Here is a 24,861-nt window from a genome sequence, read left to right as displayed (position 1 = left end):
GTGTGGAGTAAAAGCCCTGCAGAAGATTGGTACAGTGTTGATGGCAAAACATCTCTGGATCAGCTGCAGGAAACTGCATCCTTTCCTGATGGAGCCCAAACTTCCACAGCCTTGAGGGATGAAAGTAAAACCAATGCTGGAGTTCTGCAAACTAAGATAGATTTATGGGCAGGTTTATCTTCATCGGAAGCCCTGACAAATGGCTCTTTTGGTTACTACAAGCCAGTGTTCCCAGGCATTCAAGCTTTCCGAAAACAGAACGTTGCCTCACAAAGCAGAGGCTCAACTGTCTATGGGCTTTCACAAGGGCTTGGCAGCCAATATGGTAGTTTCCAAACACAGCAAGACAAAAACCAATTGAGCTCTGCCCCTGCTTTAACGTTGAACCAACAAGCCTCTGGCATGTCTTCCAGCTCCCACACTGGTTCGCAAAGCACACTTTCTGACTGGTTGTCCCTAGGACTTTCCAGACCCTATGTTAGTTTCCAGACACAGCAAGGCACAAATCAACTTGGCTCTGCTCCTGCATTAACTGTAACCCAGAAGGCAACTGAAGGTTCCACAACAGCTAATGGTTCCTCCACCTCCAGTTTATCGAGTGCTTACAGTGGTTCTCAAGGCTCCACTGGCTATGGACTGTCTCAAGGGCTCGCAAGCCAGTATGGTGGTGGTCAATCAAGCCCTGCCATTGTGACCCAACAGGCCTCTGGGAGTGCTGTTTCCAGTGGTTCTACGTCTAGTACTTCAAGCTCCCACAGTGGTTCTCAAAGCCGAGGCTCAACTGTCTATGGACTGTCTCAAGGATTTTCCAGGCCCTTTGGTAGTTTCCAGACACAGCAAGGCACGAATCAACTTGGCTCTGCCCCCACGTTAACTGGAACTCGGCAGGCAACTGTAGCTGTCGCAACAGCTAATGGTTCCTTCAGCTCATCAAGCTCCTTCACTGGTTCTCGAAGCCCGTCTTCCAATTGGCCTTCACTAGGACTTTCCAGACCCTATGGTAGTTTCCAGACACAGCAAGGCACAAATCAACTGAGCTCTGCCCCTGCATTAACTGGAACTCAGCAGGCAAGTGGAGGTGCCACAACAGCTAATGGCTCCTCCACCTCCAGTTTATCAAGCCCCTACATTGGTTCTCAAAGCTCCACTGGCCATGGACCGTCTCAAGTGCTTGCAAGCCAGTATGGTGGTGGTGGTCAATCAAGCTCTGCCCCTGCCTTCGTGACCCAGCAGGCCTCTGGGAGTGCAGTGTACAGTGGTTCCACATCTAGTACTTCAAGCTCCTTCCATGGTTCTCAAAGCCGAGGCTCAACTGGTTATGGGCCGTCTCATGGGCTCGCGAGCCTGTATGGTCATGGTCAATCAAGCTCTGCCCCTGCATTAACAGTATCCCATCAGGCAAGTGAAGGTGCCACAACAGCTAATGGTTCCTCCGGCTTATCGAGCTCCTTCACTGGTTCTCCAAGCCCAACTGCCTACTGGCTGTTGCTTAGACTTTCCAGCCAATATGCTGGTTCCCCGGCACAGCAAGGCAAAAACCAGCTTGGCTCCGTGGCTGGATTAAATGTAACTCAACAAGCCTCTGCAAGTCCAGTGTTGAATGGTTCTACTTCTAGCACTTCAAGCTCCTACAGTGGTTCTCAAAGACGAGGCTCAACTGTCTATGGACTGTCTCAAGGATTTTCCAGCCCCTATGGGAGTATCCAGACACAGCAAGGCACAAACCAACTGAGCTCTGCCCCTCCTTTAACTTTAACCCAACAAGCCTCCGGCATGTCTTCCAGCTCCCACAATGGTTCTCAAAGCCGAGGCTCAAATGTCTATGGACTGTTTCAAGGATTTTCCAGACCCTTTGGTAGTTTCCAGACACAGCAAGGCACAAATCAGCAGACAACTGAAGCCGCCACAACAGCTAATGGTTCCTCCACCTCCAGTTTCTCACGCTCCTTCACTAGTTCTCAAGGCCCAACTGCCTACTGGCTGGTGCTAAGACTTCCCAGCCAATATGCTGGTTCCCAGGCCCAGCAAGGCATAAACCAGCTTAGCTCTGTGCCTGGATTAAATATGATTCAACAAGCCTCTGCAAATGCAGTGTTAAATGGCTCTACATCTAGTACTTCAAGCCCCTACATTGGTTCTCAAGGCTCCACTGGCTATGGACCATCTCAAGTGCTTGCAAGCCAGTATGGTGGTGGTGGTGGTCAATCAAGCTCTGCCCCTGCCTTTGTGACCCAGCAGGCCTCTGGGAGTGCAGTGTCCAGTGGTTCTACGCCTAGTACTTCAAGCTCCTTCCATGGTTCTCCAAGCCAAAGCTCAACTGGCTATGGGTTGTCTCAAGGGCTTGGTAGCCGCTATAGTAGTTTTCATACACAGCAAGGCACAAACCAACTGACCTCTGCCCCTGCTTTAACTTTGAACCTACAAGCCTCTGGCATATCTTTCAGCTCCCACAATGGTTCTCGAAGCCCGTCTTCCAATTGGCCGTCACTAGGACTTTCCAGACCCTATGGTAGTTTCCAGATGCTGCAAGGCACAAATCAGCAGACAACTGAAGCTGCCACAACAGCTAATGGTTCCTCCACCTCCAGTTTATCAAGCCCCTACATTGGTTCTCAAAGCTCCACTGGCTATGGACCGTCTCAAGTGCTTGCAAGCCAGTATGGTGGTGGTCAATCAAGCTCTGCCCCTGCCTTCGTGACCCAGCAGGCCTCTGGGAGTGCTGTGTCCAGTGGTTCTACATCTAGCACTTCAACCTCTTACAGTGGTTCGCAAAGCCAAGGTCCAACTGTCTATGGACTGTCTCAAGGATTTTCCAGGCCCTATGGTAGTTTCCAAACACAGCAAGGCACAAATCGGCAGACAACTGAAGCTGCCGCAACAGCTAATGGCTCCTCCAGCTCATCGAGCTCCTTCACTGGTTCTCAAAGCCCGTCTTCCAATTGGCCTTCACTAGGAATTTCCAGACCCTATGTTGGTTTCCAGACACAGCAAGGCATAAACCAGCTTGGCTCTGTGCCTGGATTAAATGTGATTCAACAAGTCTCTGCAAGTGCAGCGTTAAATGGTTCTACATCTAGTACTTCAAGCTACTACAGTGGTTCTCAAAGACGAGGCTCAACTGTCTATGGACTGTCTCAAGGATTTTCCAGTCCCTATGGTAGTTTCCAAACGCATCAAGACACAAATCGGCAGACAACTGAAGCCGCCACAACAGCTAATGGTTCCTCCACCTCCAGTCTATCAAGTTCCTACACTGGTTCCCAAAGCCAAACTGCAACTGCCTATGGGTCATCCCACAGCCTTTCCAATCTTTATGATGGTTTGCATAAACAGCATGGTGTCCAATGGCTGAGCTCTGTCCCTGCCTTAACTGTGAACCAGCAGGCCTCTGGAAGCACCATAACATCCAATGGCTCCAACACCGATGCTTCAAGTGCCTACAGTGCTCCTCAAAGCCATAGTTTGTCTCATGGGCTTGTTGGGAGCTCTCTCAGCATACCGAACCAAAATGTCCAGCAACTGGGGGCCTTCAATCAGCTGGTTCCTTCTCTGTGGTTGGGTCAGCAATCTTGTGAAAAGACTGTTCAGTGACTCATCTTCCAAGATTTCCCCCAAGCTTTTCTGGTAGTAAAAGCTCAGTGGGTCCCACCTTCCCTTGAAACCTTATGACTTCCAGGTTTCATCTCGAAGGACTCCTGCCGTGTTCAACTTGATGGTAAAGCAGTGTCTCTAATTATAGTGCTTTATTATAAAATGCCTGGCTTGTCTGTCTAAATGATCTATTAAAGCATGCTTTTTGTATTCCATTTTTTGCCGTCTTATTTTAGGTCTGCCTGTTCAGTGTGGTTTTGGTTATAAAAATGCATTGGTTCTGCTAACTGCATATAAATACTTTAAATTTGAGAAACTTTTGAAAGGTTTTGAAAAGACTGGCAGTAGTCCAGACTTTATCTTAATAACCAATTTGGGTGATCAGATCACACATTCATGTTTTTTGAATGCCTCTACTGGGTACTTGCAACCATTTTTTTTCAGTGGCCGGATTGCTACTCTGCCCAAACCAAGCTAGTGTTGCTTCAAAACTTCCCCTACAACACTATCTAATACAAACATACCATATTACTTTACAAGCAAGTTATTTATTTTAAAAAGCTGAACTTCTCATTTGGGTCATTAATGACCAGTTAGTATAAACTGTTGTAGTCATGCCTACTGGGTATTGCTTTTGACTGCTTTGCCCTGTTCTAGTTGGGCCCTGGCACTTGTATTGGGTTTTATTCATTTATTTTTGTGGTTATATACTCATCAAAAACAAGAAACGTCCCTTTTTCAGGAGCCTGTATTTTAAAGAGAATTTTGTAAAATCCAGGTAAGCTTTACAGATCTTTATTGGCAAGGGTTTAAACAATGTTCATTCTTACTCAATGGATCATAAACAATTTATCGCACCTGTGGAACAGTCCTTAAGACACAACAGTTTACAGGCAGTAGGCAATTGGTCAGTTACAATCTCTGTTGGGACTCTAAAGAGACCTTTCTACTGTTGTAGAAGTTAGACAACACTCGCAGACTCGTCCTCTGACATGGCCTTCTTAGGTGTTATCCTCAGATGAACGAGAACAAACTTATTACAAAGTAAAAATGAGTAATTTCGCTCACACTACTGACTGGGGGAAAAATACCAGAAGAAAGATGCCTAGGGTGCCTGTTCACCTGCGTGAACATGCTGCAGGGAGGCATGAGTACTGCAGATGTGGCCAGAGCATTAAGCTGTAATGTCTGTAATGTAAGATGCCTAATACAGGAAGGACAGTTGACTGTCCTTGCAGTGGAAAATTACGTGACCATATCTCCCCCCACAGACACGGTAGAGAACTTGCAAATGCCTTAGTGGAAAAGTGGGTTAACGTCTCACGGCAAGAACTGACAAATCTGGTGTAGTCTATGAATATGGAGATGCACTGTAATATGCCACACCACATACTGACTGACTTTGGATGTTGATGCCCCCCCTGTTCAGGGTCTTGTTGTTCCATGTCTTTTCGTCAGATGAATGTGAAACTTGTTCAATTTGTGTGTCAGCTGTTGAATTTAAAAAAATAAATTAATACAAATGTTTGCACATTAAGGAAATTTGCTGGAAATGAAAGCAGGTGAACGTGAGAAGACATTTCATTTTTTGCTGAGTCTATTTACATTGGTTATATCACTGTTCTCTTAAAGTAAACCTTGGATTTCTCCTACGAATTAACATGCCTTCAGGCTCCTACCTTTTACGAAACTATCTTGACTTTCCAAAAGGAAAAGAAAATCTGATGAGATCAGACAGCAATGTGGTCAGTAGGGAAAAGTAGAGCAAGAGGCAGGGGTAGCTCGGGAACAAGAATCAGCACAAACATATGCCTCCGTTAGTTGTTCATAATATCAGTGAGAGTGCCTCAACTAGCTTTAACAACATAGGGTTACATTAGGCAGATCTTTCACCGTATTCAGCTAATCGTGGCATACAGTACATGATACTACAAAAATCTATAACACTTCTTTAGAGATGTTTATTTAGCATTTATTTAAAATAAATGGGTGTAATGTTCTTTAATAAATAAAAAGTTATTTGCACTGCCGATAAGAGGAATAAAATACTTTGGGACGTGATGAAAATAAACAACGATGTGGTGGGGTGATGTGATGTTCCTGTTATCACCCCAAAGAACAGACAAATCCAGGGTCAGCAACCCAGTTCTGCTAACTCAGCAATATAAATACAAAGAAAAGGCCCTAGGTCATAGGTCAGTAATTTAATTACCAGTATTCTTCAAGTTCATGCTTACTGACCTCTGTTCGGGCCAGACATTACAGTGTTAAATAAATCATAACATGACATTCTGCCTGCAACTCTCAACTTCTGCTTCTGTCTGACATTTCAAGTGTTTAATAGCATTTTGCAAAGCCTTTTGGTATCTGAAGTAACACAATGAGTGAAACTTAACTGTCATTTTGTCTTGAGAAACCAAGACATATAATACATGGAAATTGTTTATACAACTGTTTTTTGTCTCTCGAATGAAGTTCATGAGGCAGAATTCCAATATTTACTACACAATATGATCATCAGTGTTTTGCTCAATATATATTTGCAGTAGCATTCTGCTTTGTGCATGCACACAAGACCAACCAATCAGTAGTTCCACACCTGAAGAAAAGGACTTGGACCAATGAATCATGTGACATGTGAGTAGGTAAACTTTGTCAGCTGACTTGAATTAGTGGCTTAAAAGGGCAGGCTTTGAACGTTTGTGCTCTTTGTGTTTTTGAGGTTCTCGGAGTCATTGGTGAAGTGATATAACGGCAGGCTCTAAGCCTTCCGGCAGTCATCAGTTGAGTCATTATGTGGGGTTGCACAAGGTAACTGAAAGTGAACATTTTGCAGTGTTATCTTTTCCCCCCCTCCATAATATGGGTTTGTTTGTGATTTTTTTTTTAATGCTATTTTGTAGGCTTTGGTTGCTCTTCATTGCTTTACTTCACCTAAAAGATGTAAGGGCACTTGGAGGTAAGCTATTATAAAGCTTAGAGCAGTGTCTGTTATCTTGTATTGATGTTCATAAATTGTGTGTCTGTATGACCTTCAAATTATTTTTCTTCTAACAAGTGTGGAGTAAAAGGCCTGCACAAGATGGGTACAGTGTTGATGGCAAGACATCTCTGGATCAGCTGCAGGAAACTGCATCCTTTCCTGATGGAGCCCAAACTTCCACAGCCTTGAGGGATGAAAGTAAAACCAATGCTGGAGTACTACAAACTAAGATAGATTTATGGACAGGCTTATCTTCATCGGAAGCCCTGACAAATGGCTCTTTTGGTTACTACAAGCCAGTGTTCCCAGGTTTTCAAGCTTTCCGAAAACAGAACGTTGCCTCACAAAGCAGAGGCTCAACTGTCTATGGGCTTTCACAAGGGCTTGGCAGCCAATATGGTAGCTTCCAAACACAGCAAGACAAAAACCAATTGAGCTCTGCCCCTGCTTTAACGTTGAACCAACAAGCCTCTGGCATGTCTTCCAGCTCCCACACTGGTTCGCAAAGCACACTTTCTGACTGGTTGTCCCTAGGACTTTCCAGACCCTATGTTAGTTTCCAGACACAGCAAGGCACAAATCAACTTGGCTCTGCTCCTGCATTAACTGTAACCCAGAAGGCAACTGAAGGTGCCACAACAGCTAATGGTTCCTCCACCTCCAGTTTATCGAGTGCTTACAGTGGTTCTCAAGGCTCCACTGGCTATGGACTGTCTCAAGGGCTCGCAAGCCAGTATGGTGGTGGTCAATCAAGCCCTGCCATTGTGACCCAACAGGCCTCTGGGAGTGCTGTTTCCAGTGGTTCTACGTCTAGTACTTCAAGCTCCCACAGTGGTTCTCAAAGCCGAGGCTCAACTGTCTATGGACTGTCTCAAGGATTTTCCAGGCCCTTTGGTAGTTTCCAGACACAGCAAGGCACGAATCAACTTGGCTCTGCCCCCACGTTAACTGGAACTCGGCAGGCAACTGTAGCTGTCGCAACAGCTAATGGTTCCTTCAGCTCATCAAGCTCCTTCACTGGTTCTCGAAGCCCGTCTTCCAATTGGCCTTCACTAGGACTTTCCAGACCCTATGGTAGTTTCCAGACACAGCAAGGCACAAATCAACTGAGCTCTGCCCCTGCATTAACTGGAACTCAGCAGGCAAGTGGAGGTGCCACAACAGCTAATGGCTCCTCCACCTCCAGTTTATCAAGCCCCTACATTGGTTCTCAAAGCTCCACTGGCCATGGACCGTCTCAAGTGCTTGCAAGCCAGTATGGTGGTGGTGGTCAATCAAGCTCTGCCCCTGCCTTCGTGACCCAGCAGGCCTCTGGGAGTGCAGTGTACAGTGGTTCCACATCTAGTACTTCAAGCTCCTTCCATGGTTCTCAAAGCCGAGGCTCAACTGGTTATGGGCCGTCTCATGGGCTCGCGAGCCTGTATGGTCATGGTCAATCAAGCTCTGCCCCTGCATTAACAGTATCCCATCAGGCAAGTGAAGGTGCCACAACAGCTAATGGTTCCTCCGGCTTATCGAGCTCCTTCACTGGTTCTCCAAGCCCAACTGCCTACTGGCTGTTGCTTAGACTTTCCAGCCAATATGCTGGTTCCCCGGCACAGCAAGGCAAAAACCAGCTTGGCTCCGTGGCTGGATTAAATGTAACTCAACAAGCCTCTGCAAGTCCAGTGTTGAATGGTTCTACTTCTAGCACTTCAAGCTCCTACAGTGGTTCTCAAAGACGAGGCTCAACTGTCTATGGACTGTCTCAAGGATTTTCCAGCCCCTATGGGAGTATCCAGACACAGCAAGGCACAAACCAACTGAGCTCTGCCCCTCCTTTAACTTTAACCCAACAAGCCTCCGGCATGTCTTCCAGCTCCCACAATGGTTCTCAAAGCCGAGGCTCAAATGTCTATGGACTGTTTCAAGGATTTTCCAGACCCTTTGGTAGTTTCCAGACACAGCAAGGCACAAATCAGCAGACAACTGAAGCCGCCACAACAGCTAATGGTTCCTCCACCTCCAGTTTCTCACGCTCCTTCACTAGTTCTCAAGGCCCAACTGCCTACTGGCTGGTGCTAAGACTTCCCAGCCAATATGCTGGTTCCCAGGCCCAGCAAGGCATAAACCAGCTTAGCTCTGTGCCTGGATTAAATATGATTCAACAAGCCTCTGCAAATGCAGTGTTAAATGGCTCTACATCTAGTACTTCAAGCCCCTACATTGGTTCTCAAGGCTCCACTGGCTATGGACCATCTCAAGTGCTTGCAAGCCAGTATGGTGGTGGTGGTGGTCAATCAAGCTCTGCCCCTGCCTTTGTGACCCAGCAGGCCTCTGGGAGTGCAGTGTCCAGTGGTTCTACGCCTAGTACTTCAAGCTCCTTCCATGGTTCTCCAAGCCAAAGCTCAACTGGCTATGGGTTGTCTCAAGGGCTTGGTAGCCGCTATAGTAGTTTTCATACACAGCAAGGCACAAACCAACTGACCTCTGCCCCTGCTTTAACTTTGAACCTACAAGCCTCTGGCATATCTTTCAGCTCCCACAATGGTTCTCGAAGCCCGTCTTCCAATTGGCCGTCACTAGGACTTTCCAGACCCTATGGTAGTTTCCAGATGCTGCAAGGCACAAATCAGCAGACAACTGAAGCTGCCACAACAGCTAATGGTTCCTCCACCTCCAGTTTATCAAGCCCCTACATTGGTTCTCAAAGCTCCACTGGCTATGGACCGTCTCAAGTGCTTGCAAGCCAGTATGGTGGTGGTCAATCAAGCTCTGCCCCTGCCTTCGTGACCCAGCAGGCCTCTGGGAGTGCTGTGTCCAGTGGTTCTACATCTAGCACTTCAACCTCTTACAGTGGTTCGCAAAGCCAAGGTCCAACTGTCTATGGACTGTCTCAAGGATTTTCCAGGCCCTATGGTAGTTTCCAAACACAGCAAGGCACAAATCGGCAGACAACTGAAGCTGCCGCAACAGCTAATGGCTCCTCCAGCTCATCGAGCTCCTTCACTGGTTCTCAAAGCCCGTCTTCCAATTGGCCTTCACTAGGAATTTCCAGACCCTATGTTGGTTTCCAGACACAGCAAGGCATAAACCAGCTTGGCTCTGTGCCTGGATTAAATGTGATTCAACAAGTCTCTGCAAGTGCAGCGTTAAATGGTTCTACATCTAGTACTTCAAGCTACTACAGTGGTTCTCAAAGACGAGGCTCAACTGTCTATGGACTGTCTCAAGGATTTTCCAGTCCCTATGGTAGTTTCCAAACGCATCAAGACACAAATCGGCAGACAACTGAAGCCGCCACAACAGCTAATGGTTCCTCCACCTCCAGTCTATCAAGTTCCTACACTGGTTCCCAAAGCCAAACTGCAACTGCCTATGGGTCATCCCACAGCCTTTCCAATCTTTATGATGGTTTGCATAAACAGCATGGTGTCCAATGGCTGAGCTCTGTCCCTGCCTTAACTGTGAACCAGCAGGCCTCTGGAAGCACCATAACATCCAATGGCTCCAACACCGATGCTTCAAGTGCCTACAGTGCTCCTCAAAGCCATAGTTTGTCTCATGGGCTTGTTGGGAGCTCTCTCAGCATACCGAACCAAAATGTCCAGCAACTGGGGGCCTTCAATCAGCTGGTTCCTTCTCTGTGGTTGGGTCAGCAATCTTGTGAAAAGACTGTTCAGTGACTCATCTTCCAAGATTTCCCCCAAGCTTTTCTGGTAGTAAAAGCTCAGTGGGTCCCACCTTCCCTTGAAACCTTATGACTTCCAGGTTTCATCTCGAAGGACTCCTGCCGTGTTCAACTTGATGGTAAAGCAGTGTCTCTAATTATAGTGCTTTATTATAAAATGCCTGGCTTGTCTGTCTAAATGATCTATTAAAGCATGCTTTTTGTATTCCATTTTTTGCCGTCTTATTTTAGGTCTGCCTGTTCAGTGTGGTTTTGGTTATAAAAATGCATTGGTTCTGCTAACTGCATATAAATACTTTAAATTTGAGAAACTTTTGAAAGGTTTTGAAAAGACTGGCAGTAGTCCAGACTTTATCTTAATAACCAATTTGGGTGATCAGATCACACATTCATGTTTTTTGAATGCCTCTACTGGGTACTTGCAACCATTTTTTTCAGTGGCCGGATTGCTACTCTGCCCAAACCAAGCTAGTGTTGCTTCAAAACTTCCCCTACAACACTATCTAATACAAACATACCATATTACTTTACAAGCAAGTTATTTATTTTAAAAAGCTGAACTTCTCATTTGGGTCATTAATGACCAGTTAGTATAAACTGTTGTAGTCATGCCTACTGGGTATTGCTTTTGACTGCTTTGCCCTGTTCTAGTTGGGCCCTGGCACTTGTATTGGGTTTTATTCATTTATTTTTGTGGTTATATACTCATCAAAAACAAGAAACGTCCCTTTTTCAGGAGCCTGTATTTTAAAGAGAATTTTGTAAAATCCAGGTAAGCTTTACAGATCTTTATTGGCAAGGGTTTAAACAATGTTCATTCTTACTCAATGGATCATAAACAATTTATCGCACCTGTGGAACAGTCCTTAAGACACAACAGTTTACAGGCAGTAGGCAATTGGTCAGTTACAATCTCTGTTGGGACTCTAAAGAGACCTTTCTACTGTTGTAGAAGTTAGACAACACTCGCAGACTCGTCCTCTGACATGGCCTTCTTAGGTGTTATCCTCAGATGAACGAGAACAAACTTATTACAAAGTAAAAATGAGTAATTTCGCTCACACTACTGACTGGGGGAAAAATACCAGAAGAAAGATGCCTAGGGTGCCTGTTCACCTGCGTGAACATGCTGCAGGGAGGCATGAGTACTGCAGATGTGGCCAGAGCATTAAGCTGTAATGTCTGTAATGTAAGATGCCTAATACAGGAAGGACAGTTGACTGTCCTTGCAGTGGAAAATTACGTGACCATATCTCCCCCCACAGACACGGTAGAGAACTTGCAAATGCCTTAGTGGAAAAGTGGGTTAACGTCTCACGGCAAGAACTGACAAATCTGGTGTAGTCTATGAATATGGAGATGCACTGTAATATGCCACACCACATACTGACTGACTTTGGATGTTGATGCCCCCCCTGTTCAGGGTCTTGTTGTTCCATGTCTTTTCGTCAGATGAATGTGAAACTTGTTCAATTTGTGTGTCAGCTGTTGAATTTAAAAAAATAAATTAATACAAATGTTTGCACATTAAGGAAATTTGCTGGAAATGAAAGCAGGTGAACGTGAGAAGACATTTCATTTTTTGCTGAGTCTATTTACATTGGTTATATCACTGTTCTCTTAAAGTAAACCTTGGATTTCTCCTACGAATTAACATGCCTTCAGGCTCCTACCTTTTACGAAACTATCTTGACTTTCCAAAAGGAAAAGAAAATCTGATGAGATCAGACAGCAATGTGGTCAGTAGGGAAAAGTAGAGCAAGAGGCAGGGGTAGCTCGGGAACAAGAATCAGCACAAACATATGCCTCCGTTAGTTGTTCATAATATCAGTGAGAGTGCCTCAACTAGCTTTAACAACATAGGGTTACATTAGGCAGATCTTTCACCGTATTCAGCTAATCGTGGCATACAGTACATGATACTACAAAAATCTATAACACTTCTTTAGAGATGTTTATTTAGCATTTATTTAAAATAAATGGGTGTAATGTTCTTTAATAAATAAAAAGTTATTTGCACTGCCGATAAGAGGAATAAAATACTTTGGGACGTGATGAAAATAAACAACGATGTGGTGGGGTGATGTGATGTTCCTGTTATCACCCCAAAGAACAGACAAATCCAGGGTCAGCAACCCAGTTCTGCTAACTCAGCAATATAAATACAAAGAAAAGGCCCTAGGTCATAGGTCAGTAATTTAATTACCAGTATTCTTCAAGTTCATGCTTACTGACCTCTGTTCGGGCCAGACATTACAGTGTTAAATAAATCATAACATGACATTCTGCCTGCAACTCTCAACTTCTGCTTCTGTCTGACATTTCAAGTGTTTAATAGCATTTTGCAAAGCCTTTTGGTATCTGAAGTAACACAATGAGTGAAACTTAACTGTCATTTTGTCTTGAGAAACCAAGACATATAATACATGGAAATTGTTTATACAACTGTTTTTTGTCTCTCGAATGAAGTTCATGAGGCAGAATTCCAATATTTACTACACAATATGATCATCAGTGTTTTGCTCAATATATATTTGCAGTAGCATTCTGCTTTGTGCATGCACACAAGACCAACCAATCAGTAGTTCCACACCTGAAGAAAAGGACTTGGACCAATGAATCATGTGACATGTGAGTAGGTAAACTTTGTCAGCTGACTTGAATTAGTGGCTTAAAAGGGCAGGCTTTGAACGTTTGTGCTCTTTGTGTTTTTGAGGTTCTCGGAGTCATTGGTGAAGTGATATAACGGCAGGCTCTAAGCCTTCCGGCAGTCATCAGTTGAGTCATTATGTGGGGTTGCACAAGGTAACTGAAAGTGAACATTTTGCAGTGTTATCTTTTCCCCCCCTCCATAATATGGGTTTGTTTGTGATTTTTTTTTTAATGCTATTTTGTAGGCTTTGGTTGCTCTTCATTGCTTTACTTCACCTAAAAGATGTAAGGGCACTTGGAGGTAAGCTATTATAAAGCTTAGAGCAGTGTCTGTTATCTTGTATTGATGTTCATAAATTGTGTGTCTGTATGACCTTCAAATTATTTTTCTTCTAACAAGTGTGGAGTAAAAGGCCTGCACAAGATGGGTACAGTGTTGATGGCAAGACATCTCTGGATCAGCTGCAGGAAACTGCATCCTTTCCTGATGGAGCCCAAACTTCCACAGCCTTGAGGGATGAAAGTAAAACCAATGCTGGAGTACTACAAACTAAGATAGATTTATGGACAGGCTTATCTTCATCGGAAGCCCTGACAAATGGCTCTTTTGGTTACTACAAGCCAGTGTTCCCAGGTTTTCAAGCTTTCCGAAAACAGAACGTTGCCTCACAAAGCAGAGGCTCAACTGTCTATGGGCTTTCACAAGGGCTTGGCAGCCAATATGGTAGCTTCCAAACACAGCAAGACAAAAACCAATTGAGCTCTGCCCCTGCTTTAACGTTGAACCAACAAGCCTCTGGCATGTCTTCCAGCTCCCACACTGGTTCGCAAAGCACACTTTCTGACTGGTTGTCCCTAGGACTTTCCAGACCCTATGTTAGTTTCCAGACACAGCAAGGCACAAATCAACTTGGCTCTGCTCCTGCATTAACTGTAACCCAGAAGGCAACTGAAGGTGCCACAACAGCTAATGGTTCCTCCACCTCCAGTTTATCGAGTGCTTACAGTGGTTCTCAAGGCTCCACTGGCTATGGACTGTCTCAAGGGCTCGCAAGCCAGTATGGTGGTGGTCAATCAAGCCCTGCCATTGTGACCCAACAGGCCTCTGGGAGTGCTGTTTCCAGTGGTTCTACGTCTAGTACTTCAAGCTCCCACAGTGGTTCTCAAAGCCGAGGCTCAACTGTCTATGGACTGTCTCAAGGATTTTCCAGGCCCTTTGGTAGTTTCCAGACACAGCAAGGCACGAATCAACTTGGCTCTGCCCCCACGTTAACTGGAACTCGGCAGGCAACTGTAGCTGTCGCAACAGCTAATGGTTCCTTCAGCTCATCAAGCTCCTTCACTGGTTCTCGAAGCCCGTCTTCCAATTGGCCTTCACTAGGACTTTCCAGACCCTATGGTAGTTTCCAGACACAGCAAGGCACAAATCAACTGAGCTCTGCCCCTGCATTAACTGGAACTCAGCAGGCAAGTGGAGGTGCCACAACAGCTAATGGCTCCTCCACCTCCAGTTTATCAAGCCCCTACATTGGTTCTCAAAGCTCCACTGGCCATGGACCGTCTCAAGTGCTTGCAAGCCAGTATGGTGGTGGTGGTCAATCAAGCTCTGCCCCTGCCTTCGTGACCCAGCAGGCCTCTGGGAGTGCAGTGTACAGTGGTTCCACATCTAGTACTTCAAGCTCCTTCCATGGTTCTCAAAGCCGAGGCTCAACTGGTTATGGGCCGTCTCATGGGCTCGCGAGCCTGTATGGTCATGGTCAATCAAGCTCTGCCCCTGCATTAACAGTATCCCATCAGGCAAGTGAAGGTGCCACAACAGCTAATGGTTCCTCCGGCTTATCGAGCTCCTTCACTGGTTCTCCAAGCCCAACTGCCTACTGGCTGTTGCTTAGACTTTCCAGCCAATATGCTGGTTCCCCGGCACAGCAAGGCAAAAACCAGCTTGGCTCCGTGGCTGGATTAAATGTAACTCAACAAGCCTCTGCAAGTCCAGTGTTGAATGGTTCTACTTCTAGCACTTCAAGCTCCTACAGTGGTTCTCAAAGACGAGGCTCAACTGTCTATGGACTGTCTCAAGGATTTTCCAGCCCCTATGGGAGTATCCAGACACAGCAAGGCACAAACCAACTGAGCTCTGCCAATCCTTTAACTTTAACCCAACAAGCCTCCGGCATGTCTTCCAGCTCCCACAATGGTTCTCAAAGCCGAGGCTCAAATGTCTATGGACTGTTTCAAGGATTTTCCAGACCCTTTGGTAGTTTCCAGACACAGCAAGGCACAAATCAGCAGACAACTGAAGCCGCCACAACAGCTAATGGTTCCTCCACCTCCAGTTTCTCACGCTCCTTCACTAGTTCTCAAGGCCCAACTGCCTACTGGCTGGTGCTAAGACTTCCCAGCCAATATGCTGGTTCCCAGGCCCAGCAAGGCATAAACCAGCTTAGCTCTGTGCCTGGATTAAATATGATTCAACAAGCCTCTGCAAATGCAGTGTTAAATGGCTCTACATCTAGTACTTCAAGCCCCTACATTGGTTCTCAAGGCTCCACTGGCTATGGACCATCTCAAGTGCTTGCAAGCCAGTATGGTGGTGGTGGTGGTCAATCAAGCTCTGCCCCTGCCTTTGTGACCCAGCAGGCCTCTGGGAGTGCAGTGTCCAGTGGTTCTACGCCTAGTACTTCAAGCTCCTTCCATGGTTCTCCAAGCCAAAGCTCAACTGGCTATGGGTTGTCTCAAGGGCTTGGTAGCCGCTATAGTAGTTTTCATACACAGCAAGGCACAAACCAACTGACCTCTGCCCCTGCTTTAACTTTGAACCTACAAGCCTCTGGCATATCTTTCAGCTCCCACAATGGTTCTCGAAGCCCGTCTTCCAATTGGCCGTCACTAGGACTTTCCAGACCCTATGGTAGTTTCCAGATGCTGCAAGGCACAAATCAGCAGACAACTGAAGCTGCCGCAACAGCTAATGGTTCCTCCACCTCCAGTTTATCAAGCCCCTACATTGGTTCTCAAAGCTCCACTGGCTATGGACCGTCTCAAGTGCTTGCAAGCCAGTATGGTGGTGGTCAATCAAGCTCTGCCCCTGCCTTCGTGACCCAGCAGGCCTCTGGGAGTGCTGTGTCCAGTGGTTCTACATCTAGCACTTCAACCTCTTACAGTGGTTCGCAAAGCCAAGGTCCAACTGTCTATGGACTGTCTCAAGGATTTTCCAGGCCCTATGGTAGTTTCCAAACACAGCAAGGCACAAATCGGCAGACAACTGAAGCTGCCGCAACAGCTAATGGCTCCTCCAGCTCATTGAGCTCCTTCACTGGTTCTCAAAGCCCGTCTTCCAATTGGCCTTCACTAGGAATTTCCAGACCCTATGTTGGTTTCCAGACACAGCAAGGCATAAACCAGCTTGGCTCTGTGCCTGGATTAAATGTGATTCAACAAGTCTCTGCAAGTGCAGCGTTAAATGGTTCTACATCTAGTACTTCAAGCTACTACAGTGGTTCTCAAAGACGAGGCTCAACTGTCTATGGACTGTCTCAAGGATTTTCCAGTCCCTATGGTAGTTTCCAAACGCATCAAGACACAAATCGGCAGACAACTGAAGCCGCCACAACAGCTAATGGTTCCTCCACCTCCAGTCTATCAAGTTCCTACACTGGTTCCCAAAGCCAAACTGCAACTGCCTATGGGTCATCCCACAGCCTTTCCAATCTTTATGATGGTTTGCATAAACAGCATGGTGTCCAATGGCTGAGCTCTGTCCCTGCCTTAACTGTGAACCAGCAGGCCTCTGGAAGCACCATAACATCCAATGGCTCCAACACCGATGCTTCAAGTGCCTACAGTGCTCCTCAAAGCCATAGTTTGTCTCATGGGCTTGTTGGGAGCTCTCTCAGCATACCGAACCAAAATGTCCAGCAACTGGGGGCCTTCAATCAGCTGGTTCCTTCTCTGTGGTTGGGTCAGCAATCTTGTGAAAAGACTGTTCAGTGACTCATCTTCCAAGATTTCCCCCAAGCTTTTCTGGTAGTAAAAGCTCAGTGGGTCCCACCTTCCCTTGAAACCTTATGACTTCCAGGTTTCATCTCGAAGGACTCCTGCCGTGTTCAACTTGATGGTAAAGCAGTGTCTCTAATTATAGTGCTTTATTATAAAATGCCTGGCTTGTCTGTCTAAATGATCTATTAAAGCATGCTTTTTGTATTCCATTTTTTGCCGTCTTATTTTAGGTCTGCCTGTTCAGTGTGGTTTTGGTTATAAAAATGCATTGGTTCTGCTAACTGCATATAAATACTTTAAATTTGAGAAACTTTTGAAAGGTTTTGAAAAGACTGGCAGTAGTCCAGACTTTATCTTAATAACCAATTTGGGTGATCAGATCACACATTCATGTTTTTTGAATGCCTCTACTGGGTACTTGCAACCATTTTTTTCAGTGGCCGGATTGCTACTCTGCCCAAACCAAGCTAGTGTTGCTTCAAAACTTCCCCTACAACACTATCTAATACAAACATACCATATTACTTTACAAGCAAGTTATTTATTTTAAAAAGCTGAACTTCTCATTTGGGTCATTAATGACCAGTTAGTATAAACTGTTGTAGTCATGCCTACTGGGTATTGCTTTTGACTGCTTTGCCCTGTTCTAGTTGGGCCCTGGCACTTGTATTGGGTTTTATTCATTTATTTTTGTGGTTATATACTCATCAAAAACAAGAAACGTCCCTTTTTCAGGAGCCTGTATTTTAAAGAGAATTTTGTAAAATCCAGGTAAGCTTTACAGATCTTTATTGGCAAGGGTTTAAACAATGTTCATTCTTACTCAATGCATCAATTATTGAACATGCTGTTGTGGAATAGTCCTTAATGCATGAACAGTGTACAGGCAGTAGTCAATTAGTCAGTTACAATCTTTTTTTAGGACACTAAAGCGACCTTTTCTTCTGCTGCTGGAATAACAGGAGAAGGATGCTTAGGGTACCTGCTCACCTTTGTGAACATGCTGCAGGGAGGCATGAGTACTGCAAATGTGGCCAGAGCATTAAACTAATGTGAGACAGTGCTGCAGGAAAGCTGACTGTGCTTGCAGTGGAAAATTACATGTGACCAAAAGCTGTGATTTTTATTGATGTATTGATTAGTTCTGGTTCTCCTCATAAATTACATAATTACTTGAATAGAACCCTCCTGAGTGCATTTATTTGTGTCATGAGTTTGATAGAGAATGTACAAACAGCATCATGAACACTAAGCAGCTATCAGAAAAAATCAGATGTTTTAAAAAAGCATCAGGGTTTGATTATAAAAATATTCCCAGCACCATTACATCCAGTTTAAAAAACATAAGTCTGTCTAGAGGAGGCTGTCCACCTAGTCACTGACCAGGTAAGGAGAGAATAATGTTTTTCAGAAGTGTTACAGTGTGCATCCACCAGATGCCACTCTGGTCATGTGAAAGTAAAGATTGCTTTCCTGAGAACAGGGAATTGAGGATAAAAAAATATGCAAAACTCCACATGAAATAACTTTTTATTTTCAAGTAAATAAATTATGTAAGGAGCTATGCAGAAGAGTCATTAGGTTGAATATCAATTAGCTACAAAAGAGGTCAGCCAATTAAAGCTGAAAGTTACAAAGGACGCAAACATGTCAAGTGTTTCATACCTTTTGAAAACGTAAGAGGCACAGACAAGCTATATCAGCAAAGAGGAATACCAGATCCAACAGGGCCAGGGGGTATATCAAGGCTTTTTACATGACCAGGTACAAATGTTCTCTTATGATACTCCCATTTCTCCATAAAACTGGACAATGTACTGTATTGTTTTAATCGTTATTGCAATACTAGCATTTGCAATACTCATACTGCAGAACCCTGCAATATGCATATGAGCTAAATAATATTTTATTGAGTTCTGTGAGCTTTCTAACTACCTCAGTGGCAGTACTGTGATACAAATTATTCAAATTAATGCAAGCTAATTTAACCATGACCATTACAGATTCACTAATTTTGTTTTATTATATTGCAAGGTATATCAATATTGCACAGTGTAGAAATCGAATTGTAATATGCCTTTTTCTCAGTTTAATTCATCCCTAAAGGAAGAACAAAAGTATGCATCAGATGCCAACCCAGATATTTCAGAGTCATCACAGTCCAGCTTCAGGCAGGAAAGAAGTTACAAGGTGACTGTAAAAATCTGTAGCCAATCAGGAGACAGAGAGAGGAAAAGAGATTCAGGACGGATGGCTTCTTACCTCTTTGCTGAACAGTTAAGGCATCTATTTGTTTTCTAATTTGGTGGGAAGCTTATGAATATGTGATAGTTGATTTATCCTCTTTGGGGAGTTAGACGTTTGTGTGTTTTTCTGTATGGTAGCATTGCAAACTTGGGTTATACTAGATGAGAATAAGTCACCTGGGGTATTTTCTCATGTGTTAGCTAGCATGTTAATACTATCCAGCTCATGCCTAAGATTTCTGACATTATATCTTTACCTGATAACAGATCTTTAGAGTCCTTAATACTGGTGTCGCATCCCAGTCTACCATACTAAATGGTTTGTCACTAAACTACTGGTGTCATTACTATTGAGGAAAAGTACTTATTGCTCATTATGCAGTTTGGAACTCTCTCAGAATATGTGCAGATTGATTCACAGTTGCAGGACAACCCACATTATGCAGCGTTGTTCCATAAGTAGCTTGAATTAGTGTTTTTCTAGCAGAGAGGATGAAAATCCAGAGTCTTACATCCTGTAGCTTTAAAAATTGTTGCCATTTTGGGACACTAAGAAAACTGATTTGAGGCCAAAAATCTGGAGTAAGAACTACATAAACAACATCAGATATCTACCACATCTCCACTTGTTGGGGTTTGGGGGGGGGGGGGGGGGGGGGGTCTACTGGGTTTAAAAAACAAGGGTGAGGGGGATTTAATGAATGTTATTAACAATTTTAACAATGTATTTGAGTATGAAATTTGTGCTTCAGTTGAATATTTGTGGGTTGATTTTTATTTATTTCATATTTGTTTGTTGTGAACATGATCAGTGAGTGCACATTTTGGTATTTTGTGATGCAGACCTGCCAACCTTGACATGAGGTTTAATACTTTTAGAAGCTTACGGAGCTTAAAGCGCAAATCTTCATATTTTCTTTTCTTCAAAGAACTGGTGGTTTTTATTCTTGATGAATAGCTGTCAATACGTGGACCTTTGGTATAATTTGAAGTATAATTTCCTGTGCGTGAATAGCACAATGACTAGTTGGGTGAATATATGGCTTAATTGGATGAAATTACTAAGTCATTTTGGCATTTGAAAGCTTGCTTTTAGCAGTTAAGGCTGTAATTATTTAAAAAATGAGGCATTTTCGACATGGCCCATACAAATGTAAATAAAAGAGTAAATGGCATTCGTCCATCCATCCATCCATCCATTTTCTATACCACTTATCCTACCGGGTCACGAGGAACCTGGAGCCTATCCCAGGGAGCATGGGGTACAAGGTGGGGTACACCCTGGACTGGGTGCCAATCCATAGCAGGGCACAAGCACATACATATTCACACACCCATTCATATACTATTTACATTTTGGACATGCCAATCAGCCTACCATGCATACCTTTGGACTGGGGGAGAAAACCGGAGTACCCGGAGGAAACCCCCGTGGCACGGGGAGAACTCCACACACACAGGGCCACGGTGGGAATTGAACCTCCAGCCCTGGAGGTTTGAGGCAAACGTGCCACCCATGACATTAGTGATTATTCTATAATAAGCTTCACTGAATTTCACATAAATTTGTCATTCAGGGGATTATTGAGGCTGCACAGTCATTTACCTCCATAAGCCACTAAATGATGAATATATAAACAGTCAGTCAATAAATGTCCAAGTAGAAATACAGTGTTCAGTGATGCCAGTAAGGGAAAGTAAGTGATCGTTACTCATACATCATGCATCATTTGTTTTCTGGGATCTCAGTGACAAGAGTAGAGTCAATATTTGTTAAGGATTCCTGTATTCAGTTTTTTGGTGTTCATATTCTGTCAAGCAAACGAGTAGCAGAGGAAGAACATGAGAACATGTGCAGCATTTTTTTTTTTTTTACATAAGTAACGCATATATATTACATACAGTGTATATACACTCACCATCCACTTTAATAGGAACACCTGTACACCTCGTTTATGCAGTTATCAGCCAATCATGTGGCACAGTGCATAAAATCATGCAAATACAGGTCAAGAGCTTCAGTTAATGTTCACATCAAACATCAGAATGAAGAAAAAATGTGATCTCTGTGACTCAAGGCATGGATATTGGTACCAGATGGGCTGAGTTGAGTATTTTAGAAACTGCTGATCTCCTGGGATTTTCACACACAACAGTCTCTAGAGTTTTGGAGTCTAGACCCCAAACACAGGGGTCCCGCTACATCTGGCATAAACCAAACACAGAATTCTGCAAAAAGAACATCATACCCACAGTGGTGGAAGTGTTCTGGTGTGTGGATGCTTTGCTGCTTCAGGGCCTGGGCAACTTGCAATAATTGAGGGAAACATGAATTCTGCTCTCTACCAGAAAATATAAAGGAGAATGTCTGGTCTTCAGTCATTAAGTTGAAACTCAAGTGCAACTGCAGCAAAACATAGGTCCAAAGCATAGGAGTAAATCCTAGTCCTAGAAGTAAGTGAAAGACTGATCTACAGTTATTGGAAGCATTTGGTTGCATTTATTGCTGCTAAAGGTGGCACAACCATATTTTAAGTTTAAGGGGGCAATTAGTTTTTCACATTGGTGATAGGTGTTGGATAACTTTCTGGCTTCAATAATAATAATAAAAAGAATAAAGAAAAACTGTATTGTGTTTTTACTCAGGTTGTGTTTGTTTTCAGTTGTATTTCGTTTGAAGATCTAAAACTATTTAGTATGAGATAGATACAAAAACAGAAGAAATCAGGATGGGTGTCAAATTATTACAGATGCTGGCACTGGAGGCTCCTTCCAAAAATGCTAAATACATGTCTACTAACAGAACTTCACCATATCAACACTGACACATTTGTAAAAATCTGCTTAAGGGGTGTGTCACACTATAGAATGCCCTGTGTAAGTTGTTACTATGCTACTATTTTTTACTATAACAACAATAAGAATGAGTGCATCAGTATAAACTTATGATTTGCCTTGCAGCAAAAACTACTGTCAGAGCTGCAGTTATTGAAAACTAATCAACACCTTCTGATCAGTCAGAAGGGAGAATTCAGCAACATTGTGGTAGGAAATGTTCATAAATGATCATATTCAGTAAGTCTGGCCAGGAAGCTGTGATTTGTGAAGCAGAGGCAGCTTGGGGATTCTCCAATTTTCTGTTCTCATAAAGCAGCATTGAGAATCGGCATACAGATGAGATTTGGTTTGCTTTCAGTCCAATCTGCATACATAGCATTCGTGGGCAGCTGAATTGAACAAGCTTTTGTGAATCTGTAAATAGAACATTTAGTACAAGCATGGTGCATATTTTCTATGCAGAAATACAACATGTGTCTGTGTAAATCCTACTAATAAAAATGATACTGACTGCAAATGCTGGATTTTGATGTTTGAGGACCAGAGGTGGTTTTAGCTGGCTAATTTAGCCTGTGGTTTGCTGTATTTAGACTTGCAGAGTAATGGGAACCTCACAGAGCTGAAAAGTAGCATCATGCCCGAAGACGATATGTACACTGAATACACATTCACCTTGGAGACTTTGGCAGTGTTGTTATCACAATGATACAGGAGTTTCTGGAAGAAAAGACACTGGGGGCCTTGGTGTCCATCTTTCTGTTTGGAGTCTGACTGATTTATCAATTGGCTGATATGAAGGTTGCTTAGATTGAGGGGAAATTGTGTCACTAATATCTCTTTATATTTATCTGTTGTATAGGAAAACCACATTCATGAAAGTGATGATATTTAAAATAAGAACGACATACACTACAGGGCACTAGGGATTCATTTATGAAGATTTATTATGCTCTCTTGCGTTTTCAATGGTGGAGCAAAACTTTAACTTGGGAGCCCACAATGTACACTACTTTAAATTTCCTTGGTTTTGTATGTAAAGGTTTACTTTTGGAAACAGCTCCAGGGTCCCCTGGGTTACTCTCTGGTTGGGATTTTTGTGCATGTTCTTTGTGTGGCTTTCCTCTGGGTTCTATGGTTCCTCCCACCTCCCAAAACATGCCAGTAAGTGGAATGCCTATGCTAAATTCTTTTGAATGTTTTGACACCAATTTTAGTTTTCTTGGTTGTAGCCAAGGAATCTTATGTAGAAAAAAAAGATTTTTTTTCTCTAGGTCTTATGATTCTTGAGATACTGGCGAAATGTTAAACTGCTTCATTATAGTGCCACCGTCAGGCATTAGGGAAGAAAAATAATTAAAATAATAAATATAGCCGTAAGCAGCAATCTGTAGGGTCCAAGCACTCTTCACAAATGGCCAGTTCTTGTGAAGCTACACAGATAGACTGGCATCACATCCTGTAACCAACCCCATGCCCAGTGTTCCTGAAATAAGGTCAGTATTTCACTCATGTATTAAAAACTTCTGATTTTTTGTTTTTTTATCTTACACATTACTTTAAGTATGTTTTGCAAAAAAAAAAAAAAAGTAAATAGTTTGGGAAAAGTCTGCATACTTAGTCAAAGCCCACTGATTATACTAATGATCACAAGAAAATAAAGATGGTGCCTCTGTCACTGCCAGTGTGAAAAATGACTTGCCTATGGTAAAACAATATTTGCACCAGTAGTCAAATCATCCGAAGTTGGAATTTATATTAGCATTCCTGTGATTCTTAGAGAATATGCACTTCTTTTGTGTTCGGTCTCACCATTTATGTGGAAATAAATCTCAGAACAAATGTAAAGGTGAGTACTGAGTCATATGGTCTGAAGACATTAGCTATGAGTCAGAATCTGTCATATACACTAACATCTCTTTCTGTCCATGAAACAAATGCAAGCAGTATTCTTGATTGAAGGGTGTATCCATGCTTGGTTTGAAAAATGGATGTTGTGAGGAGTTGGGGCACACTGGCTTAGTGGTTAGTGGTTAGTGGCATGCAGGCTTAGTACCTCGCACCTCCAGAGTTGGGGGTTTGATTCCTGTCTCTGCCCTGTGTGCTCGAAGAGGTTTCCCACGGGTACTCCAGTTTCCTCCCCCAGTCCAAAGACGTGCATTGTAGAATGATTGGCATTTTCAAATTGTCCATGTAGTGTGAATGTGTGTGTGAATGTGCCCTGTGATGGGGTGGAACCCCATGCAGGGTGTCGCCCGCTTTGTGCCCTGAGCTCCAGGCTCTCCGTGACCCTGTGTAGGATACTCGGTATGGAAAATGGGTGGATGGATGTTGTGAGGAGTGGCACCTGCAGGATTCCTGAACTGAAATTCTACATGGATCTTAACCAGAAGTAAAGTCTGGTAAAGTCCAAAGAGAAAAGGGAGAAAATAGCACTTAAAGAATGCATTCCAATTTCACTGAAATAGTTTCACCTAGTCTTTTTTTCCTTCCAATTTTCAACTGTGCAGTTTTGGTGAGCCCTAACCCATTGTAGGCTTAGATTTATGTTCTTAGCTGACAGGAGTGGAACACGATGTTGTCGTCTGTTGACAAGTTGTGTGTTCTGAGATGCTTTTCTGCTGTCTATGTGTGTAAAGAGTGGTTATTTGAGTTACCATAGCCTTCCTGTCAGTTCAAACCAGTCTGGCCATTCTCCTCGGAAATATTTAATCACTGAGGCTTTTCCATCCACAGAACTGCCATTCACTTGATGTTTTTTGTTTCTCTTACCATTCCATGTAAACTCTAGAGATGTTTGTGAATGAAAATTCCAGGAGCTCAGCAGTTTCTGAAATACTCAAACCAGCCCATCTGGCACCAGCAACCATGCCACGGTCAAAATCATT

General features: G+C 43.6%; 3 protein-coding genes across 4 annotated transcripts in view; all 3 read left to right on the top strand.

Moving 5' to 3' along the window:
- LOC108277113 (serine-rich adhesin for platelets) overlaps nucleotides 1-3,806 on the top strand; it is a 37,882-nt gene extending 34,076 nt beyond the window's left edge. For both annotated transcript variants that reach the window (XM_053686846.1, XM_053686845.1), the window contains exon 3: nucleotides 2-3,806. In XM_053686846.1, coding sequence (XP_053542821.1) covers nucleotides 2-3,591 — 3,590 coding nt within the window. In that variant the 3' untranslated portion in view covers nucleotides 3,592-3,806. The remainder of the gene's footprint in view (nucleotide 1) is intronic.
- Nucleotides 3,807-6,282: 2,476 nt separating this feature from the next.
- LOC128635195 (serine-rich adhesin for platelets-like) lies at nucleotides 6,283-10,454 on the top strand. Its single transcript, XM_053686847.1, has 3 exons — nucleotides 6,283-6,402; nucleotides 6,495-6,550; nucleotides 6,650-10,454. Exons 1-3 carry the CDS (start codon nucleotides 6,386-6,388, stop codon nucleotides 10,237-10,239), a joined length of 3,663 nt encoding a protein of 1,220 aa, XP_053542822.1. The 5' UTR covers nucleotides 6,283-6,385; the 3' UTR covers nucleotides 10,240-10,454.
- Nucleotides 10,455-12,925: 2,471 nt separating this feature from the next.
- LOC128635239 (mucin-19-like) lies at nucleotides 12,926-16,886 on the top strand. The gene is made up of 3 exons (XM_053687067.1): nucleotides 12,926-13,049; nucleotides 13,142-13,197; nucleotides 13,297-16,886. Exons 1-3 carry the CDS (start codon nucleotides 13,033-13,035, stop codon nucleotides 16,884-16,886), a joined length of 3,663 nt encoding a protein of 1,220 aa, XP_053543042.1. The 5' UTR covers nucleotides 12,926-13,032.
- The last annotated feature ends 7,975 nt before the right edge of the window (nucleotides 16,887-24,861 follow it).

Source organism: Ictalurus punctatus, chromosome 16 (assembly GCF_001660625.3).
Source record: "Ictalurus punctatus breed USDA103 chromosome 16, Coco_2.0, whole genome shotgun sequence".
Lineage (NCBI taxonomy): Eukaryota > Metazoa > Chordata > Actinopteri > Siluriformes > Ictaluridae > Ictalurus > Ictalurus punctatus.
The sequence above is the reverse complement of the archived record's forward strand: the minus strand, read 5'-3'. Positions and strand labels throughout refer to the sequence as shown.